General features: G+C 46.3%; 1 protein-coding gene across 3 annotated transcripts; it reads left to right on the plus strand.

Annotated features, from left to right (window-relative positions):
• The first annotated feature begins 34 nt into the window (after positions 1–34).
• Positions 35–21808, plus strand: pi4kaa (phosphatidylinositol 4-kinase, catalytic, alpha a). 3 transcript variants are annotated; one of them, XM_052050525.1, is made up of 54 exons: positions 35–237; positions 963–1079; positions 1154–1247; positions 1358–1446; positions 1556–1628; positions 1702–1979; positions 2225–2291; positions 2377–2525; positions 2616–2681; positions 3002–3098; positions 3340–3531; positions 3618–3718; positions 4561–4690; positions 4778–4910; positions 5050–5145; positions 5232–5415; positions 5501–5601; positions 6261–6429; positions 6592–6642; positions 7433–7541; positions 7614–7750; positions 7834–7967; positions 8347–8429; positions 8516–8586; positions 8702–8826; positions 8901–8982; positions 9106–9189; positions 9849–9938; positions 10036–10155; positions 11397–11489; positions 11568–11724; positions 12026–12153; positions 12434–12592; positions 12680–12831; positions 12980–13087; positions 13381–13601; positions 15135–15290; positions 15404–15483; positions 15564–15763; positions 16225–16312; positions 16504–16671; positions 16738–16791; positions 17189–17309; positions 17396–17525; positions 17924–17994; positions 18093–18165; positions 18512–18692; positions 18795–18899; positions 19300–19425; positions 19564–19684; positions 20450–20609; positions 20689–20778; positions 20993–21076; positions 21345–21808. In XM_052050525.1, exons 1-54 carry the CDS (start codon positions 139–141, stop codon positions 21394–21396), a joined length of 6399 nt encoding a protein of 2132 aa, XP_051906485.1. In that variant the 5' UTR covers positions 35–138; the 3' UTR covers positions 21397–21808. The 3 variants fall into 3 exon arrangements, 2 of the variants coding, with proteins under 2 accessions (XP_051906485.1, XP_051906486.1); XM_052050526.1 differs by having other exon boundaries at positions 13381–13508; XR_007959797.1 differs by lacking the exons at positions 17396–17525; positions 17924–17994; positions 18093–18165; ... (6 more) ...; positions 20993–21076; positions 21345–21808 and adding an exon at positions 16863–16958.
• The last annotated feature ends 11 nt before the right edge of the window (positions 21809–21819 follow it).

The following is a 21819-nucleotide window of genomic DNA, read 5'->3' on the forward strand; positions in this document are numbered from 1 at the left end:
TGCGTGACCTTGCTTGGCGCTTTTTGAACCTCCTCGTTCGCCGTATTTGTCGGCGCGTCATTTTGCTTGGGCCAAAATGCAAAAGATGTTACCGCTGCCCTTCGTGTTGCTGCCGATTTAACCTTGGGGAGTGCCAGCATGACTCTCCGCGGAGAAGGGAGCCGGGGCTTCTACTTCAACACCGTCCTGTCGCTGGCTCGCTCGCTGGCGGCTCACCGGCAGGCGCCGCTCGACAAGGTTAGCACGACGTTTAGCCTCCATGCTAACTACACGCAAAGTGGGCTCGAGGGCGGCTCCGACTTCAACTTGTCTCTTTTAAATGTGAATTTTGCCTCACTAAGTTCTGACCATTTAATGAGTAGGTTTATTGGAGACAAGTCAGGTCTTAGGTGACTGAATGAAGCCGTAGTCATAAACTGAAGTCGAATAATGACTGTCCATAATCCACTACCTACATCTGTCACCTTCATACGCTCCCAGTCTTTTTACGCTCCCAGATTGATTGACATAACCAGCGTTGTCAGACAGATCCTCTAAAGACGACTCCGCTGTGTAGAATTTGTTTTCTAGTTAGAAATACTTAAAAGTTATGACTGTAAAACCGGTGAAAATTGCAGCAATTGCAGCAATTTCTACCCAACGTCTCGTCAATGCTGGTCAATTAGAATGTAGGTGTGACCTTCTCTGTTCAATCCGAGTTTCAAACTTTCTTCGTCCTATTTTTATAACACCGTTATCATTGGAAAGCTTTCTAACACAGAACCAGACAACATCGAGGAACCTGAAGCCCAAAAGAGAATGAATGTTTGCATCAGGATAACGATCCAAAACACAGATGCAAATCACAAATTTTGCTTTGTCCTTTTTAAATTATTCACGTAGCCGCTGCAGATTACATGATGAACCGGCACGTGTCACCTTGTGCTAAATGTCCTCCCGTGCGTTATGTGTTATACTGGCAGGTGCAGAAGTTACAATGCATGTGTCCCGTGGACGTGCGAGGAGTGTTCCAGCTAGACGAGAGGCGGCGGGACGGCGTGCTGGCCCTCGGGATTTTCCTGGTGGAATCCAACCTGCAGGTGAGCACCACACTGACACTATCAGGATGGCCGCTCACTTTTTTGGAATCTCAAAAGTGGCCCTACAATTGCAGCACAAAGATGCCATCGTGCCCTACCTTTTGGGACTGCTCAGAGGACTTCCAAGAGTTCAATGGATTGAGGAGAGCTCGGAACGCAAAGGATCAGGTAAAACCAGAAAAGTAGTCCCGAGCTGGCACTTTTTTTCCCCACATTTGGTTGTGTTCCAACCTCATTTCCATATCGGCTGCGCTTAACCACGTGACGATTTCCTATAGGGACGCTTCCCATTGCCGAGAATTTCAGCTTTTGTCTCGTGACGCTGCTGTCGGACGTCGCCCAGCGAGATGAAACGTTGCGTGGACAGGTCTGTGTGTGTGTGTGTGTGTGTGTGTGTGTGTGTGTGTGTGTGTCAGCATTTGTGTACCTGTGTGCAAGTGTTGTCAAAGCAGCGTGAGATGTTACTGTTACATCAGATTCTGGAGACCATCATGGATGTCATGCAAGTCCTGCAAGAGCTGTGCGAGAACCCCCAGTCTCACGATAAAGGTGGGCCACGCGCCTCCTCCATCCTCAGCCAGGTGCAGGCCTCCATGAAACTGACTTTCTATTTTGCTTGCAGGTCCCAACTACGTAGATTACACGTGCCGCTACACGGTCCCCGCGCTGCTGGGCGTGGCGCGTGCTTTCGGCCGCTACAGCAACACGGACGAGCCGCTGCTGTCCAAGCTGTTCCCGCGGCCGGCCGCGCCCCCCGTGACGGCGGCGGACGACAGCGACACCGCCCGGCGACGCTCCTTCAACGACTTCCGCTCCATCCTGCCCAGCTCCTTCCTCAGCGTGTTCCCGGGTGATACCCTGAGATGCAAGAGCTCCTCCGTGTCCTCCGTATCTCAACAGGTATACACTGAGCTAAGGAAACGAAGCATTTCAACGACAAATGTGTTACTTGATTCAAGAAAAAATGATTTCCTAAAAAAACAGGAAAATTTGACTTGACAAGATATGTTAAAACAAGTACGATAGCTAGCTAGGTGGCTAGCTAGGTGGCTAGCAAGCTGGCGAGCTTACAATGTCAGTCGCATGGGCCTCGCTATAAAAGACAGCGGCCATGTTCTCGCACTCATTCAATTGTTTGTTTTCAGGCCAGTCCAGAGAGGACCAGGCTGACCCCGAGCTCCCCGGCAGACCCGTCAGCGCCATACTTTGAAGGTAAGTGGAGCTCGCTGTTCCAGTCGTCGCCATAATACAATTCACGCCCATGTGTAATTGACCCAAAACCGGAACCGCTGTCCAGGCTCGTACCTTCCCGACGGAAGCTCAGTAGACCCGGACTACTACTTTTCCACCATCAGCTCTAGCTTCTCCGCTTCACCTCTCTTCACCGGCAGCAGCTGCGGGGAGTTTTGCGTGCCCCTGGACACACTCAGGCAGCTTCTGCGCATGGTCCGTGAAACCGCACACACACACACACACACATACACACACGTGCACTTTCACCATCTGAACCCGTCACACTGTTGTTGTCTTCAACAGGTTGAAGACATCGTCTCAGAGTCGTTTTTGAAGTCTCTGGATGACACCTTGGCAGAACTGTTAGAAGTAAGACTGTGGCTTCACTCTTCAAAACATGAGTACAGTGCTCTTGCTCTTCGTCAGGGGACGGGGGGGGGATCAAAAAACATGACAGCCCCCTAAAAATCCTTGTCTTAATCATAAACACCAACTAGATTCATATCAACTGCTGAAGCAACTAACCTGGCTTACATGCACACACACATAATTTTAGCACTCTATCCCAATCAATATTATGGAGCAGTCTCATTTCAAGTGGTTAAACCTCTCTCGGGCCGATTGTCAACCTCGGGGTGCAAGGCTGCAGTGTTTGAATCGATGCAATCACTTTTATGATCTCTTCCCAGTCCAATCCTGGTCTTCATGTGTACTACAAAACCTTCAGTGACCCCCTCTATGTGGCCATATTCAAAATGCTCCGAGACACCCTGTACAACCTGAAAGGTCAGTCCTGGTTTTCCTTCCTTCCTTCCTTCCTTCCTTGCTTCCTTGCTTCCTTGCTTCCTTGCTTCCTTGCTTCCATGCTTCCTTCCTTCCTTGCTTCCTTCCTTCCTTGCTTCCTTCCTTCCTTCCTTCCTTATTTATTTATTTATTTTTCATTCGTTCATCCATCCACCCACCCTTTATTTATTTATTTGTCTGTTCATTTGGCTTTTCCTTCAACCCCCCCTTCCTCCGCGAGTAGACCTCCAAACGGATTTCGTGAAGGAGGTGCACGACTTTGTGCTGGAGCAATTCAGCAGCAGCCAGTCGGAGCTGCAGAGAATCTTGCACGACGTAGAGTACCTCCAGAGTGAGCTGAGCCCGCTCAAGCTGCGCTGCCAGGCCAACGCCGCCTGCGTGGACCTCATGGTGTGGGCCGTCACAGAGGAGCAGGGTGAGAAGCCTCCGTCACCGGCCGGCCCCCGCGCCAACGCGGCGGCACGCGACCTCATTTTGTTTCTCTCTCAACGCTGCCCGCAGGAGCTGAGAATCTTTGCAGCAAGCTGTCGGAGAAGCTGCAGTCCAAGACCTCCAGTAAAGTCATCATCGCCCATATGCCCCTCCTCATTTGCTGCCTGCAGGTAACGAGCGCCAACCGACTCCCCTATTTATTTTTTGGCCGCTCGTGGCTTAAGACATTTTACGAATTTACCGTATTGGCCCGAATATAAGACGGCCCTGATTATAAGACGACCCCCTCTTTTTCGAGACTCAAGTTTGAAAAAAGCCTTTTTTAACACCAAATTAATGTTTATACAGAAAATCATTACAATACATCTGAAACAAATGATTCTAACAATATATTGGAGAGAAAAGGCATCTTATTTTGCCTCATTCAAATCTTAATATCTGAACATTTAAATATGTAAAGTGTAATCACATTTGTAAATGAATGGCTTCTGGTTTTTGAAATATAAATGACATCATAACTTCTCCGCAGCTGCCGGTTAACCTGGCCGATCTTCGACCCATCATTCTCCAGATTATCGCTACGTTTCTCCATTTTCTGTTATTTTCTTCTCTTTTCTTTCTTGACGCTATTTTTTATTTTTCTTCTTCGTGACAGGGGTTCACTTTGGCCTGGGGAGTCAAGTTCAGCATTTGCTTCAATGCTATCTGGCGCCATCTAGCGTCGTGAATGGGTATAATGTCTAGACCCCAAATATAAGACGAACCCCACTTTTCCAGTCTTATTTCAATGCAAAAAACACCGCGTTATATTCGGGACAATACGGTAATATGTCGGTGACGATGGACATGCATTTGGTTTTGTGACGTATGAAAAAGCTTTTTGGGGCCTTGGCACAACTTTGAACTCGAGCAAGTTGCTGTTATTTGGATTTCTTGTAAAGTTGTCATTCGGCAAGCCGAGAATTCCGCCTGACAGCGTCGACGTGATCTTGGCGTTTTTTTCCGCCTGCAGGGCTTGGGTCGCCTGTGCGAGCGCTTCCCGGTGGTCGCCCACTCGGTCACCACGTCGCTGAGGGACTTCCTGGTGGTGCCCTCCCCGGTCCTGGTCAAGCTATACAAGTACCACAGCCAGTGCACTCCCGGTGAGCCTCGCCACCTTCCTCGTTGCCACGTTCCTGCGGCTCGCCGCTAAAACTGGACGTTCCGCCTCTCTGTCTTGATTCCTCAAGGAGGCGGCGAGATCAAGATCCACGTGACCAACGAGCATTCCCAGTCCACTATCAGCGCCAACTCGGGAAGCAAGAAGAGCCAGCCTTCCATGTACGAACAGCTGAGAGACATCTCCATCGATAACATCTGCAGGTGAGTTGGGAAACACACGTGCTGTACACTCTGGCACGTCCAAAGCAGGCGCTCGCTGTCATTTCTTGAGATTCTCGCACATTTTTCATAACGAATCATGTGCGCGAGTACACGCAAATGAAGACAATTTCCCCCGCAGGTGTCTGAAGGCAGGGCTGACTATGGATAACGTCATCGTGGAAGCCTTCCTGGCCAGCCTGTCCAATCGTCTCTACATCTCCCAGGAGAATGACAAGTAAAAAAAAAAAATAATAATAATCTGATCTGTTTGATGCGCTGTTGGCGAAAGATCCAAAACGCTCTCTGTCCGATGTCGCTCAGGGACGCCCACCTCATCCCGGACCACACCATCCGGGCTCTGGGCCACATCGCCGTGGCGCTTCGGGACACCCCCCGCGTGATGGAGCCCATCCTGCAGATCCTGCAGCAGAAGTTTTGTCAGCCGCCGTCGCAGCTGGACGTGCTCATCATCGACCAGCTGGGCTGCATGGTCATCACGGGCAACGCAAGTGTCTCCGCTAAAAGTCTCCGGTGGCGCTTTCGGTTGCTTCTTTCGCTAACATGTCGTCTTGGTGTGTGTGTGTCTGCAGCAATACATCTACCAGGAAGTGTGGAATTTGTTTCAGCAAATCAGTGTCAAGGCTAGCTCCATGGTCTATTCCACCAAGGACTACAAAGACCATGGATACAGGTTGGCTTAGTTTTGATTGTTGCACGTTATCGGGATATATATTTATATATATATAAACCCTTCGTTTTTTTCCCAGAGTGAGTACAAATACTAGGATACACACCGATACTGATTAGTGATACTTGATGATCACATTATGTTAATTATTAGGGATACTCAGTGCTGCTTTTTCTTTCTAACCGACACCTGCATGAGTATTTATTCACTCTTTGAGTACTCACACATACTAAGTACGGATAGCTCTCGTATTATTGATATGTAATATTTCATTGAACACAATGAGACAAAAAATTGTGAGCAAAGACCTTGCCTTCTGAAGCCGATGATGATTCGCTGCAGCGTTACACTGCCGCAGTATAGCGCCAACTACTGCTAAGGAGGACTTTGTGTCCGATTAATTTTTTCTGTCTCTGGTATCGGTGGCTGGTATCATCAGCTTAAAATAAGGCTGGTATCGGTATTGTTGCTTCTCACAAGGTTATTTCAGAATTTCTTTCTGACGCTTGGGTCTACTGTTCCTTTTGCACACCTAAATGCCTTGGCAATTATCCCCCCCTCCAAGTTCCGCCTCACTGACCCCCTGGGGTCTGTAGAGCAGTGTGACAACCACTTTCTGACGTTGGCTCGAATGAAATGGATCTTACGCCTCGTGTGTGTAGGCACTGCTCTCTGGCTGTCATCAACGCTTTGGGCAACATCGCGGCCAACCTGCAGGCTGAGCAGATGGTGGACGAGCTGCTGGTCAACCTGCTGGAGCTCTTCGTGCAGCTGGGCCTGGAGGGCAAGAGGGCCAGCGAGCGGGCGGCCGACAAAGGCCCGGCTCTCAAGGTCCGTTTTGATTTTATCGCACCTTCTCAAGATGCCCCTTTTAGGTTCTTGTGTAGTTCCAAACCTGAAATGTACATTTAATTTGAGTTGTCAGTCTGAGTTAAATGCATGTTTTGTGGCTTTTTAAAAAAAAATCATTTTCCTCTGCGTCTTTTTCTGCAGGCGTCAAGCAGCGCGGGCAACCTGGGCGTGCTCATCCCTGTCATTGCAGTGGTGAGGTGTTTTTAATGACTTGTCTTGGAAGGAATTAATGCTGCTGCATTGTCTCTGCAGTGTTTTTGAGCGCAAGGATGGTCCCCTTGAAATAGTTTCGTGTCGATGGTAAGCGTAGGCCAAATAAATTCCCCATAAATTCACAAATCTTACTCCGTTAATAGCATTTCGAAGAATTCTTTGGAAATTCGGCCCGGAAGTCAGTTTCATTTTGTGACATGAAAGTCGGGAGACAAGTATATCATAAGTAGACCGACAAAAAGGTCGTAAGTCATATTTGATATGGCACAAGAGGTGTGCGCTATTTTGGTGGGAATTTGCCAATTTACGATCAATGTTGTCATTTTCTGGCTTTTTCCGATTGTCTTGAAAATTCCGCTCATGCAGTATGTGACTTGTCTACCAAATTTCTACTTTGCTGTTTCCGGCATGAGCAAACCCACAAAAAATCCCCCATTTTGGTCCGAAATGACCATCTTGGTGTGAATTCTGTCGCGGGTTTTTCAGTTTGTTTGTTTGTTTTTTTTTCTCAGTGTTTTGGAAATTCATCCCCTGAAACCAGTTTGAATCTATAATTTGGAATTTTATAGCATTATTTTTCACGAGTAGACCCACCAAAAAGTCTGAAGAGTCCATACCAGAAAAGACACAGGAAGTCAGCCATTTTGGGATGGAGTGTCGCTTCTATTCTCTGTTTGAACATTTCCTAACATCCTTTAAAAATAAACATTGACTGGACATTTTGTCCGAATGCTCTTGAGTTTTAACTATGTATCTCTCTGATGGTCAGCTGACTAAAAGGTTGCCCCCGATCAAGGAAGCCAAACCACGCCTACAGAAGCTCTTCAGGGACTTCTGGCTCTACTCGGTGGTCATGGGCTTTGCTGTGGAAGGATCAGGTATGACTCTTTTCCTCATTCTATTTATTTCTCTTCTCTTATCAACATTTCGTCTCATCTCCGATGATCCAGGTCTGTGGCCGGAAGAGTGGTACGAGGGCGTGTGCGAGATCGCCACCAAATCGCCGCTGCTGACGTTCCCGAGCGGCGAGCCTCTCCGCTCCGAGCTGCAGTACAACTCGGCGCTCAAGAACGACACGGTCACGCCGGTATTGCGACACAAACGCTTCAAACACACCAAGTCGCGTTTTCCCGTGTGACACCGCTTTAACCGCCCCTCTTCGCGTCCCAGGCGGAGCTGAACGAGCTGCGTAGCACCATCATCAACCTCTTGGACCCGCCACCAGAGGGCGCCGCGCTGATCAACAAGCTGGACTTCGCCATGTCCACGTATCTGCTGTCTGTTTACAGGCTGGAATACATGAGGTGGGTCAACATACATCTTGCATCTCACACACTTCAACTTTAAATATATGGTGAAAAAAAATAACCATAAATAAAGTAGGTGAGTCACATAGTTAATTTCCGCAAAATCCTGTGTGTAATATGTCACTTGTGTATAATAACGCTGGCGGTTGAACGTGATTTGCAAATCATTGTATTCTGTTTTTATTTATGTTTAACACAACGTCGAAACTGTTGCTTTGACAATATTGGAACTGGCAAACACACAACACGCCGTTTGACACATTAATAATTTTTCTTCAATTTTAACATTTATACTCATAAAAAGCCAAAATAGACATTTCGATTAATTGCCCAATCAGCCCTTCTTGAAAGTCCCCGTCGTGTCGTTTGCCACCAGGATGCTAAATTCGCTGGACTCTGACCGTTTCCAAGTCATGTTTCGGTACTTTGAGGACCGAGCCATCCAGAAGGACAAATCCGGTAAGCGGAGTTGGATGGGAAAAAAAATTACGCAAACATTTGTGCACATGAGAACTTTTGCTTGAGTGTGTCCTTACTGCTCACAGGCATGATGCAGTGTGTCGTCGCCGTCAGTGACAAAGTCTTTGAGGTCTTCTTGCAAATGATGATTGAGAAAGTAAGACCACGCAAACGTGATATTTATCCTCCTAGCGCACAACTTGAATCGCATTCATGCCCTCTTTGCCCATCACCAAACTCTGCCTGACAAAAAAAAACGTTTCCTCTTTTAGGCAAAAACCAAAGCGCACGAGGAGGAGCTGGAGCGTCACGCCCAGTTCCTGCTCGTCAACTTCAATCACATCCACAAGCGCATCCGCAGAGTGGCCGATAAATATTTGTCCGGTTTGGCCGAAACGTGAGTATGGACAGATACGCCGGCCCGGCCTCGCCTGCCGACCTAACGTCTGTCTTGTGTGTCTGCGTCCTCAGCTTCCCTCACTTACTTTGGAGCGGCCGTGTGCTGAAAACCATGCTGGATATCCTGCAAACGCTCTCGCTCTCGCTTAGCGCTGTAAGTTACCGCCGCAGCCCAGAACACATTCAGGTTCTGTCAACGGTGAATCGCATCGAAACCCTTTTTTGCACCAATAATGATAACTTGTAACCTGATAACGTGCCCGTGTTCACGATGCAGGACATCCACAAGGACCAACCGTACTACGACATTCCCGACACGCCGTACAGGATTACGGTCCCTGATACCTACGAAGCCAGAGAGGTCAGCTTTATTATTATTATTATTATTTATTTATTGCGCAATTGTTAGCTTGATTATTTTTTATTTTTTTTTGGTTTCTTTTCAACGGGCAAATTTGGAGTTGTTTATTTTTAATTTTTTCATTTATTTATTGAATAAATACAAAAGTAATCAACACAAGATAGCTTGTAAATTAAAAAAAAAGGCGGCAGTAGTTTCTCCGTCTGTCGAGGCAATGGCACGTTTTCAAACAGAATAGGAAGAAGTTAAAAAAATTTAAAAACCTACCGGGTCCGACCCCTAATTCTGAGTACAGATTCGACTCATAAAATAATGAAATGAGATGAGAGCTAATGATACACAGCATAGTCTTAGTTATTAGCATGTAAAGTAATTACAACCTTCAAGCTAATATCACTCTGCTTCATAGTCGTCATGTTTTTTTTTTCTTGTTTTGCTTATGCCAGATTTTTTTTTAACTCACTTGTTTGGAACATCTTTTTAAACATGGTTAGGGAACAACATGCTTTCTTTGTATTCTTTTTTTCTTTGGGAAAATGTGGCGCAGGTCTGTTTATGGACAGTATATCAAGAACTGCATCACAAAACGACAACCTCTTTATTCATCCACAAATTCTGTGTCGTCCTGCTTTCATATGTTTTTGTCTCTCTGATCATAGAGCATAGTGAAGGATTTTGCCGCTCGCTGCGGAGAAATCCTCAAGGAAGCCATGAAATGGGCTCCGTCGGTCACTAAATCCCACCTCCAGGTAATTACACTGATGGATTCTTATCATTCGTTCTCCTGCGGTGAGGAGTCCATTTTGTCGGTTGCGTGGTCTCAAGACATCACGTTATCTTTTCCAGGAGTACCTGAACAAACATCAGAACTGGGTGTCGGGTCTGTCGCAGCACACGGGACTGGCCATGGCCACGGAGAGCATCCTGCACTTTGCCGGCTTCAACCGGCAGAGCACCACTCTTGGGGTAGGGAACAAATGCACGATGGATGGAAGACCAAATATTGAATGCCATTGTTTTTTTTTTTTTTTAATAAGACCAAGGTCCGGTCCCATGCATGGCGGTCATGGGAAGCCAGGGCTATATGCCCATTTAGTATGGTCAAGCCAAGCTTATACAAATCAACACTCCTCACAACCAACCAATAGTGGGGTGCATGAAAATAACAATTACTCACTTTGCCAGTACACAGCAAATAATGAGAGGTATTGTGTTGAGGCACAGGAACTCTTTTATTTTATTAAGTTGTGCCTGCTTAATAATAGAAATAGCCCTTTTAGGGAAATTAAAGACATTTTTACTTTAACTTTGTTAAACAGTAGTTGTCTTTTTTCCCCTTAATTTAACAAAAACAAAACAAAATACTAATTTTACCAAAATAAATACTAAACATGGAAACAAAAATATCCCTTTCATTTGTACAATTCCCCTTTTCACACCCCCTCTGAAATAACTTAAAAAATATATCAGAAGTGGAGTTAAGAACCATTTTAAATACTGACACAAGGGAGCACAGGAATGTGCAGTGTTTTTCTTCTACTATAGGTGAATGCAATGTCTGAGGCATGCAAATATTATTTGAGGACGCCATTGTGATGTTCATTTACCATGTTGCGGTGTTCTGCTATTAAACAGCTGCAAAGATCCCCGGGTAGACGGGAGCAGAACTGCACACAATCGAAACTTCCCGCGATTCGTTTTGTCTAATTGTCTGTGTGCGGCTCTCCTGTGCTGAAGCTGGGAGTACACTGTGGCTCGCGCATGCGTCTGTTTCCTGACGCATTCATCCATTTTGAATGCGTGCTGACGCTTATGTATGGACACACCTTAAGTTCAGAGGAGCCAATCAGCGCATCGTTATCGCCGACATGCCCTGCTCAGCCAGGGTCTTGAGTGAGTCAAACATTATAAACACAAAGTCGCGCTGCCGCGGTCCTCTGCATTGCCCATCTGTTAGTGCACGCAAAGAATACAACGGATAATTTTAACAAGCTATCACGGTAATGCGCAGATTATATTATAGATATAGTAAAAATCTATTTATGAATTATTATTTTATACAATTTGCCGAGGGTCCGGACAAAGGAGGTCGGCGGTCCGGTCGTGGATCGCGGTCCGCCAGTTGAGGAAGAGGGTTCTAGAAGATAAGCGAGCATGAATTGGCAAAAATAAGTTGCGTTCATATTGTCCCTCTCGTTGCCTTGCAGTCCACTCAGTTGACCGAGAGGCCGGCCTGTGTGAAGAAGGACTACTCCAACTTCATGGCCTCCCTCAATCTGAGGAACCGCTACGCCGGAGAGGTCCGCATGACCGTCCAATCCGTCTCCACCCTTCACATTCCGACACGAGGCGGATCATTCCTCGTTTCTTGCTTGTAGGTGTCGGGCATGATCCACTTCGCCCAGGCGGTGCGGGGCCAGCCGGACCTGGGCCGGCTGATGGTCAAGCAGATTGGAGACGCTCTTGACTCGGCCCAACCCGAAAGCTTCACCGAGGCCATGTTCAAGCTTGCCGCCTTGCTCATCAGCAGCAAAGGTTCTGTGATCATCATTCTCAAACTGGGGCCACCAATCACCCGAGATTCTCCGACACAAAATTTGGGAGTGGGTCCAAGATAGTTTTATGCATTCCTATGTATGCCACACGATAGCTGTGAAGTACAACTTGTGTGAAAACCTAAGCTCTTCAACTTCAACATAGTTCCTGCGAAGCACTAGTTTTGTCTAAATCATAATTCTCCCCTGCCTTAGCTATGCAGACAATTAGAAGCAATATGATTGTGACTACACCATACGTGCTCCTTCCAAACATTGTGGCGATTATGTTTCTTGTGTAGAGTGCGACCCTCAGCTGCTGCACCACCTGTGCTGGTCTCCCCTCAAGATGTTCACCGAGCACGGCATGGAGACGGCCATCGCGTGCTGGGAATGGCTGCTGGCCGCGCGTGTTGGCGTGGAAGTTCCGGTAAAGACAAAAAAATGATAACAATTCTGTGTTAGCCTCATTTTACGACCTTTGGCTAGCTCAGTCGCTGCTAGCGAAAATGGCCATTTTCAGACCCTTTTCAAGTACAGTAAATGTGTGTCGTCTGAAAAGACATCTAAATACGTCTTTGGGAGTCAATTAAACTACATGAATAAAACATCGGAACATACTCTGAGCGACTCAGGCTCCTTAAAGCCACACGAGTACGACAGCACATTCAGTAAATACACTTCACAACAACTATTGTTGTTGATTGCAGTTCATGCGTGAGATGGCGGGAGCGTGGCAGATGACCGTGGAGCTGAAGATGGGCTTATTCTCCGACGCGCAACAGGAGGCCGACCCCTTGGCGGCGTCTGAGGAGAGCCAGCCCGTCCCCTGCCCGCCAGACGTCACTCCACACCACATCTGGATTGAGGTCTGCCTGCGAGCCTTTTATTTTTTTTGGGGGGGGGGGGGGTCATCGTCACTTCTGCCTCACGCTGTTGCATCACCTTGTATCCAGTTTCTGGTGCAAAGGTTTGAGATCGCCAAGTACTCCAGTGCTGACCAGGTGGAGATCTTCTGCAGTTTGCTCCAGCGCTCGCTTTCGCTCAATGTGGGCGGGGCAAAGAGTAACCTCAACCGACACGTGGCTGCCATCGGACCTCGCTTCAGGTGCACATGACTAGCTGTCTTTCCACACATTATATAATGGACCCCCACATACTCGCGATTTCATACCTGCAGAATTACCTATTTGCATGGATGTGCGATATATATATACAGTATCTATATATTTTTCTATTTCCTGTATTTGATGCAGGCTACTGACGCTGGGCCTGGCTGTGCTCCACTCCGATGTTATCACCAACGCCACCGTCAGGAACGTCCTTCGAGAGAAGATCTACTCCACAGCCTTCGATTATTTCAGGTACATGCAAATGCAATGCTGGCTTGACTGACCACGTTGATTTTTCCACTAAGGAGCTGCCGCATGCGTTTTTTTCCTTTGTTTTGCAAACTAAAATGTAATTTACGACAGATTTTTTTTTTTTAATCAAAGAAAGTTTTTTTTCGGTGGTGCTGGCACGGATTAATGGCAGTTCAATTCATACGGATGAGGTCCCACTGCAAAAACTTGATCCGTCCGTGTTGATCTCATCAGCAAGCGGAGAAATATGTGAGGAGTAGCTGAAGTAAACTCAGCTTGTGTTCCGTCTGCAGCGTGTCTCCAAAGTTTCCCACCCAGGGTGACAAACGCCTGCGCGAGGACATCAGCGTCATGATCCGCTTTTACGCCAGCATCCTGTCGGACAAGAAGTATTTGGCGGCGTGCCATCTGGTGCCCCCCGGTGAGCTTGGTACCACCTCGGCCCCGAGCACGCTCTCTGCCGGGATATTTGGATCGCTTATCGTGTCCAGCACTTCTCCGATATCCATCTTAAGTAAGCCTCAGCGGTGTTGGCGACGCACGGTGGGAGCATGCGTGTACGCGTGGCAAATTTGATGCTTTGCTCAATCCTCACCATGCTGCTTGTAGATCGACGTCGTCTCGATCAGTGGGTCCTCACCGCTTCCTGCCACTGACATGCCTCGGCTAATGTAATAATCCGATTTTTTTTTCTTCAAAATATCAGAATTAACCACAAAAAAAAAAAAAAACTGATCGATCAGACCCCCGTTCATTCTACACTAGTTTTCAACTAAACAGATCCAGATTACACACTGCAGAAATTGTGAGTAAATTGAGATGAGGTCACTACTTTTGTGCTGCATGTAGTCTTTTTGTGACATTTTTGTTTTGGGTGTATCTTGAGGTTTGTCTCAAGAAATGTGCCTTGTTGTAGTCTGGGAAATACTGGTGTCAATAGTGTTGACAGTATTTAGCTAATTTTCCTTCTTTTGGCTTCTGGGTTTGATCTCAGTTGGGGTTTCAAATTATTTTAAAGTCGTCCTCATTAATCTAGGAACATATTCTTGCAGCCGTGAGGAAATGAAGCACAAATTTGTCACTTGCGTTGAGATGCACTACTCCTCATCATGTCAGCTCACCAGCCAGACCCCCCCGCCCACCTTCTCTCTAATCCACCAATGTGCAAGGAAGCACAACTCCCCTCATCATTTCTTTTAAGGCGCCGTGAGAAAGAGTCATTGTGAAAGTCCCTCAACCCTCCATCCTGGATGTCATCATCCCAAGTTCAGGTGTGGAGGAGGTGCATGTAAAACTCTGCTCATGTAGCATGACATGGCTCAGAAAAGTCTAAACTATTGTCCTTGGGTGTGAATGGTTGGTTGTCAATGTGTTCCCTACAATTGTCTGACAACCAGTTCAAGGTGTACCCCACCTGCTGCCCAAAATCAGCTTCAGTACTCACCTGACCCTTGTGAGGATGAAATGGCCACAGTTTGTAGAAAGCCTCAAACACTCAGATTAGGCAGCAATTCATCATCAAGCTGCCGTGTTACATTTGTAAATTAGTGTAAGAATTCCAGAGATGCAACGATTTGTAGCACCGGCGATTACAAAGTCCATTTTGTCTTCTTTAATCAGACTTGGGAGGACCAATTCACGAACTGTAGAAACGATCAGGGCTCAAGAGCAGAGCCTTGTGGCACACCAAGAGGTGGAGCCCGTTACACCCGTACCAACTTCAAATTTTTGTCATCACCAACAAATCCTTTTTCAAGAAACTTGCAATGGATAGCATGAACTATGCCTCACGTTGTACCAACGTGACAGCCGTGAAGCTTCGCAAACTGACACCGAACTGTCGTGTGGGACAGAAAAATGCCTTGCTTGGTCGCAATTATGTAATGCTGTTTCAGTGTCAATTGGTAAGCCAAGGACGTTCGCAGTTCAGGGCGTGCATGTAAACCTCCACATCTCCATCATCAATCATGTGGATGCTGCCAGTGTATTACTGTTCCCGTTGCTATTGTGTTGTGTTCTAAATGTTCGTTTGTGTAATTTCGGACAGACAACCAGGACCCGTCGCTGAACAGTTTGTCGGTGATGAACGCCGCCGACATGCGCAGTAACGTCGACTCCAGCAGTCGCTCGCAGCAGAGCAGCCAGGGATGGATTAATACGTACCCACTTTCCAGTGGCATGTCCACAGCATCCAAAAAATCGGGTAGGGCTTTGTTTCAGACTACATTCATTTGACCTTATTCCTAACCCCTAAATGGAGACCTCCATATTGGTCGTGCATTTGTTAAAACCCTAATTTGGAAATTTGTCACTCAGGAGCGTCCAAGAAGAGCAACCGAGGCACGCAGCTCCACAAGTACTACATGAAGCGCAGGACCCTCTTGTTGGCTCTTCTGGTGAGCATCTGCTTTCCATCAGATCTTTTTTTTTTTCTTCCCCGCCCACCTAAATGGAGAGTCTTCTTTCTTCTGCCCAGGCGAGCGAGATCGAGCGGCTGAGCACGTGGTACAATCCGCTGTGCACCCAAGAGCTGGCCATCGCCACCGAGCAGTCGGTGGAGACCAGCATCGCCAACTGGAGGTCCAAATACATCAGCCTGACCGAGAAGCAATGGAAGGATAACGTCAACCTGGCCTGGAATATCGCGCCCTACCTCGCCATGCAACTGCCCAGCAGGTTGGCCTGAAAGGGGTCGTGAAAGTTTATTCTTTTGCACAAACCCAATTCGAATGAAGTTGGGACATTGTGGTAAACAGAATAAAAAGATCAATGTTTTACACAATGTCATTCGAATTGTCTTTATTTAAAATGTGACTTGAACTTAAACAATTATTTTGAACAAATTAACTTTAGTGCCATTTTGTTTCATTTCAATTAAGTTACAATAACTGCATTAGTTACAAATTACTTAATGAGATTTTTTTTTTAATGAATTTATTTTTACAATTCAATTTTGGGTGGGGGGGCTCAATTGAACAAACTGCAGAAAATAGGAGAGATCAAAGTGTATTTAACTATTTACTACATGATTAGTTTCATCACTGTTGAACAGTAATGTCATGACTCAAATTACTTTTCAATTGAACAGTTTAAGGGGAGGCAAAGATTAATGCAACAGATCTGCCTTCCCCCACCAGGTTCAAGAACGACGCCATCACAGCGGAAGTGACTCGGCTGGTGCGTTTGGACCCCGGTGCCGTTAGTGACGTTCCAGAAGCCGTCAAGGTCTGACCATTTCCATATTTTTGGGGTGTGCGGCAGCTTCAGAATGGCTGCCAGGTTCACAATGCAACAGAGAAGCTGAATTGCTTGTGAGAGGTGGAGGCCTTTCAAGCCTAACAGCAACCACAGCACAATTGACTAGTTCTCCCATAATCCTTTTTGGTTTGAAATGTGCGTTTGTTATGTTGCGGTAGTTCCTGGTAACGTGGCACACCATTGACGCCGACTCTCCCGAGCTGAGCCACATCCTGTGCTGGGCACCCGCCGACCCGCCAACAGGCCTGTCCTACTTCAGCAGCATGTACCCGCCGCACCCGCTCACCGCACAGTACGGCGTTAAGGTGCTGCGCTCCTTCCCTCCGGTAAGTCGCCTGCGGCTGCTGCCTCATCGGTGAGGTGCTTTTATTTATTTATTCCCCCCCTTGCAGGACGCCATCTTGTTCTACATCCCGCAGATTGTACAAGCACTGCGCTATGACAAGGTATTTATTCTTGTAGTTTGTTAAAGTAAGGGTCCATAAATATTGAGATGATGACACAATTTTCATTTTAGGGGGGCGGGGCTCTGAACACCACCATTATGGATTTTAAATGAAATAAGATGTACTAGAATGCCAAAGCATCCAATTTGATGTTTAAAGCCAAAAAGGTGAGACTTGGATCCATATTCCAATGTTTCTGGCTTGAGCTGTGTGCAAGCTGGCCGTTCCATGTGATCAAAAAATGGCTACTTTTTTGCCTCGGAGTACAAACTATAATTCTTTGTGGTATGAGCAATTTAAAACACACTTGCAATAATACTTCATTGTTTTCCCTTTGAAATGTCAACATATTGTCATCAATATTATTCGCACTGACTGGCTACATTGTTAAATTCAGATGGGTTACGTGAGGGAGTACATCTTGTGGGCCGCGCAGAAGTCGCAGCTGCTAGCCCACCAGTTCATATGGAATATGAAGACCAACATCTTCATGGATGAGGAGGCGCACCAGAAGGACCGTAGGTTTAAAAAAAAAATTTAATAGGACTTTGTTCCCATCCTGGCTTTTTCACGTGAGCGTCTCATTGGTTCGCGGCTTTGTCAGCTGACATCGGGGAGCTGCTGGAGCAAATGGTGGAGGAGATCACGGGATCGCTGTCAGGTCCGGCCAAAGATTTCTACCAGAGAGAGTTTGACTTCTTCAATAAGATCACCAACGTGTCGGCCATTATCAAGTAAGCCAGCATCCAGCGTTTCATGAACAAAATGATCAGGATGTTACTGAAAGGCACTAAAAAGCACTCCGTGATTGTGCAGTAGAAACCTCATTGAATAGAATGTAAAGAATTAAACGGTCTTTGCATCATGACGTCATCCTTTCGTTCAATGGGGCTCTTTTTGGTGCGCATGCTTTGGCCACCAGATGGCAGTAACTACCACAACATTGATACTAATTGTGTTAGCTGATCTATGGCGTTTTGCATTGTGTGTTAGCATTGAGCTAATGGCGTATCCTGAGTAAAAGATGTCCGTTTTGGTTGTATACACAAAGTGTAATTTTTATTAAAGCGCAATTATAAGAGAATACACATAGAGGTGACATTATTAAAGGACATTTTGTCTGGTCTTCTAGGCCAATTCCCAAGGGAGAGGAGAGGAAACGGGGCTGTCTGAAGGCTCTGTCGGATATCAAAGTTCAGCCAGGTAACGTAAATGGCAGAATCGATGCAGCCATTATGATTTCTTTTTAAACCAGTAAGATGCAAAAATCTCCGGATCCCCACGGCCTGTATGTGTGCTAGGCTGCTACCTGCCCAGTAACCCTGAGGCCATCGTTCTGGACATTGACTACAAGTCTGGAACACCCATGCAGAGGTAACAACATTCCCAAAATCCGAAAAAGAAAAAAAGATCTACGAAAAAACAGTTCATGGAGGGCAGCAATTTCCGGACAGCGGATTGAATAATTAATCAATCTTGTTGAAACAATAATTTTAGTGTTTCAAAGAATTTGATTTGTCTTAATGGTATTGTACCTTGAAACATGTTCTTGGATGGCATCTTGATGTGCAAGGAACTATGTTGAAATGAGTTGAGGAATGTCGTTTAGACAAAAATGGCGCTTTACCACCATCATGTTGAAGTGAGTTTAGGGGCTGCATTCAGACTCAAATCGTGCTATGCCGCAATCTGTCACCATCCTCCCTGTGCCCACCCACAGCGCAGCCAAGGCGCCCTACCTGGCCAAGTTCAAGGTGAAGCGCTGCGGCGTTAGCGAGCTAGAGCGTGAGGGCCTACGCTGCCCGTCCGACTCTCTGGACGAGGACGAGGACAACCCGGATGGGGCACGGCGGGTCTGCTGGCAGGCGGCCATCTTCAAAGTGGGCGACGACTGTCGGCAGGTGAGCCTTGCTTAGCCCAAACTTCCAATGCTCCTGTAGGGCTATGTGCCCTTAAAAGAAAATCTGGGTTTTGATTTTTATTATTATTTTTTTTTGCTGCAGGACATGCTGGCGCTGCAGATCATCGGACTCTTTAAGAACATCTTCCAGCTGGTGGGCCTAGACCTTTTCGTCTTCCCCTACCGGGTGGTGGCCACTGCTCCCGGGGTGAGACGGCCTTGCATTCCCAGCCTTTCTAAAAATAAATCAAAGCACACGTTAATTATTACTAACCCAAAAACACACATTGCTTCGTCCAGCAACTCAACTACCTTCATGCTAGGATTATGTCAAACGCCATGGATGGACTAACAAAACGCGCGTTGATGTTGTTGTATTATAGCATGTATTATACTGCCTCCTGGTGGCCAACCACGATGGTATGAAATCTTTATGCACAAACTGTTTCATTCATCTTTTTTTAAGGTACTGTATGTTTATATGGTTAAAAAAAAACAGCAGTCAGGTTTTTGTTTTTTTCATTTGTGAGATGGAGGTAACTTGCATCTTTTGCTGTGGCTAGTTGTTGCAAGTATTTGACAGCAGTGACCGAGCGGTTCTTCCTCAGTGCGGCGTGATCGAGTGCATCCCGGACTGCAAGTCCCGCGACCAGCTAGGCAGACAGACTGATTTTGGCATGTACGACTACTTCCGCAACCAATACGGCGACGAATCCACGCTGGCCTTCCAGAAGGTGCTCCCCTTGAATTGCTTTTTTGTCCTATGTTTAAGTAGATATGTTGGGAAAGATTTTGTCAAGACACCTGGGATCTCCGTTAAATTGTTGAGAAAGCATCATTGGTCTCCCTTGAATGGTGTGGTTGCTCCACAGGCTCGCTACAACTTCATCCGCAGCATGGCGGCGTACAGCCTGTTGCTCTTCTTGCTGCAGATTAAAGACAGACACAACGGCAACATCATGCTGGACAGCAAAGGCCACCTCATCCACATCGGTAAATAAGAACAACTAAAAAAAATGGGGCACCCGGCAGCTATTTGTAAACCAGATTTGGTCTCCACGAAATATGAAGAGTTCAGTGGTCCGATTTTGAACACCTGCTGCTAAAATGCTAACACTTAGTATGCTACGGTATAACAAAATAGCAACCTGTGTTATTATTTTTTTTTCCTGGTGGTTGGTTACTATTTAGAAAGAGAATAGCTCAACTGCTAATATGCTAACAGTTGTTATATTAACACGCATACAAAAAAGATTGCAACCTGTCTTGAGAGAACACCTAGCTGGAGCGATAAAAAAATTTCACGTTTTTTGGCCTCCGGTTGGGTGCATTTTTCGCAATCCATTTGCCCCTCTAATGCTAACAGTTGGTCACATAAACTCAATCCAGATAGCGACCTGAGTCAAGAAAATTGAAAGCCTAACGGAGGAGGATTTTACATTTTCCTTCCTGTTAGCTTACCGTTTCCAAAGAGGATTGATTTGATGCTAACATGCTAGCTGTCTGACTTGCCTGTGTACTGTAAAAACCGATCAAAAAGGATTGCTTAAAAATTTGCGCGTGGCTTGGGCGCAAAAGATGAACTGCTGAAGAAATACGTATAGCAGCCACAAGATGGCAGTAAAGCACAGGGAGGACCACAAATCGCCAATATAATACTGTACATCTATCACGTATACAATTTCTGATTGAGACGATTAAACGCAACCAACACAAGAAATCCTGACTCTGTATTACTTTTTGATTTTCTCCCCCCAGATTTCGGCTTCATGTTCGAGAGCTCCCCGGGCGGCAATCTGGGCTGGGAGCCCGACATCAAGCTGACGGACGAGATGGTGATGATCATGGGGGGCAAGATGGAGGCCACCCCCTTCAAGTGGTTCATGGAGATGTGCGTGCGAGGCTACCTGGCCGTACGGTAGGAAAAAATGCGCAGAGGTGGCGGCGGCCGGCGCAATGCTTGTCTTGTGTCTCAAGAAGTGGTCGTCTCCTTCCAGGCCGTACATGGATGCGGTGGTATCTCTGGTGACACTCATGCTGGACACGGGACTGCCGTGCTTCCGAGGACAAACCATCAAACTGCTCAAGTGAGTCACGGAAACACAAATTGCTGCAGGGCGTTATCACCGTAAAATGAAATGGGATTTCCCTCCCAGAAATAGTAGCCGCAGGTGTCAGAAAATTGTCAGCACTGAGCTGGTGGCAGCTTTGTTGTTTGTGTAAGCAGCGCACATCAGCAGGGTGAATTGAAGTGAATCGTTTTTTTTCTTTTTCTTTTCTTTTTTTTGCCCTCATAATCAGAGGCAGGTTTAATCCCCAGATGAGCGAGAAAGAGGCGGCGGCGTTCATCATCAAGGTCATCCAAAGCTGCTTCCTCAGTAGCAGGTAAAGGAGCAGCTAATGCTAACACGTAACGTTAAGCTAGATGCACGTTCGGCTGTAACGCCGCTCCACATACTCATTTGACAAAATTAGAGAGCGAGATGTTTGTACAGCTCAGTGAGATAAAGGCTTTTTTAAAATTACTATTTTACATATTTTAAATCAAGCTTTTTAACTTTCTTTAAATGTGTTATTTTTGTATTTATTGCTTAATATAAAAAAAATGCAAAGCTCCAGTGCAAATCCATTTTTTGTGGGTTTCCCCTTCCAGGAGCAAGACATACGACATGCTGCAATACTACCAGAACCAAATTCCCTACTGAGCTGGTGACGGCGCATCCGGGGCAGCAATAAGTCTAAAACACAACAGGAACACTTTGAATATTTTAGTTTTTGACCAAGAGAGCTATTTGAAATCTCCCTTTAAGTGTTTACTCTGCTCCTCATCATCATCACTCCAGTGCACTTTATTTCTTGCAGTATTCCGAGATTACGTCAAACAGTCTGCAGTGTTTTCAAATGTTTTCAAGCGTGTATCTTATATCATATGTGTATTATTTATCAGGCCACGAGGACAAATCATCACAGATGAGTGTTATAATCCAGAGCGGCACTCTAGTGCATTCTGGGAAGTGTGTGTGCGTGTGTGTGTGTGTGTGAGTGCATGTCTTCAGTCCAGTGTTTCCCAACCTTTTCTGTGCCAAGGCACGTTATATAAGAAAATCTCACATTTTATTAGCTCTTTT

Source organism: Hippocampus zosterae, chromosome 18, assembly GCF_025434085.1.
Source record: "Hippocampus zosterae strain Florida chromosome 18, ASM2543408v3, whole genome shotgun sequence".
NCBI lineage: Eukaryota > Metazoa > Chordata > Actinopteri > Syngnathiformes > Syngnathidae > Hippocampus > Hippocampus zosterae.

Excerpts from the sequence above, each read along its gene's own strand:
- pi4kaa (XM_052050525.1), top strand. The coding sequence starts at position 139 with ATGACTCTCCGCGGAGAAGGGAGCCGGGGCTTCTACTTCAACACCGTC. Across the intron at positions 7,751-7,833 it reads AGAACGACACGGTCACGCCG|GCGGAGCTGAACGAGCTGCG; the intron begins GTATTGCGACAC and ends TTCGCGTCCCAG. Across the intron at positions 8,587-8,701 it reads TGCAAATGATGATTGAGAAA|GCAAAAACCAAAGCGCACGA; the intron begins GTAAGACCACGC and ends TTCCTCTTTTAG.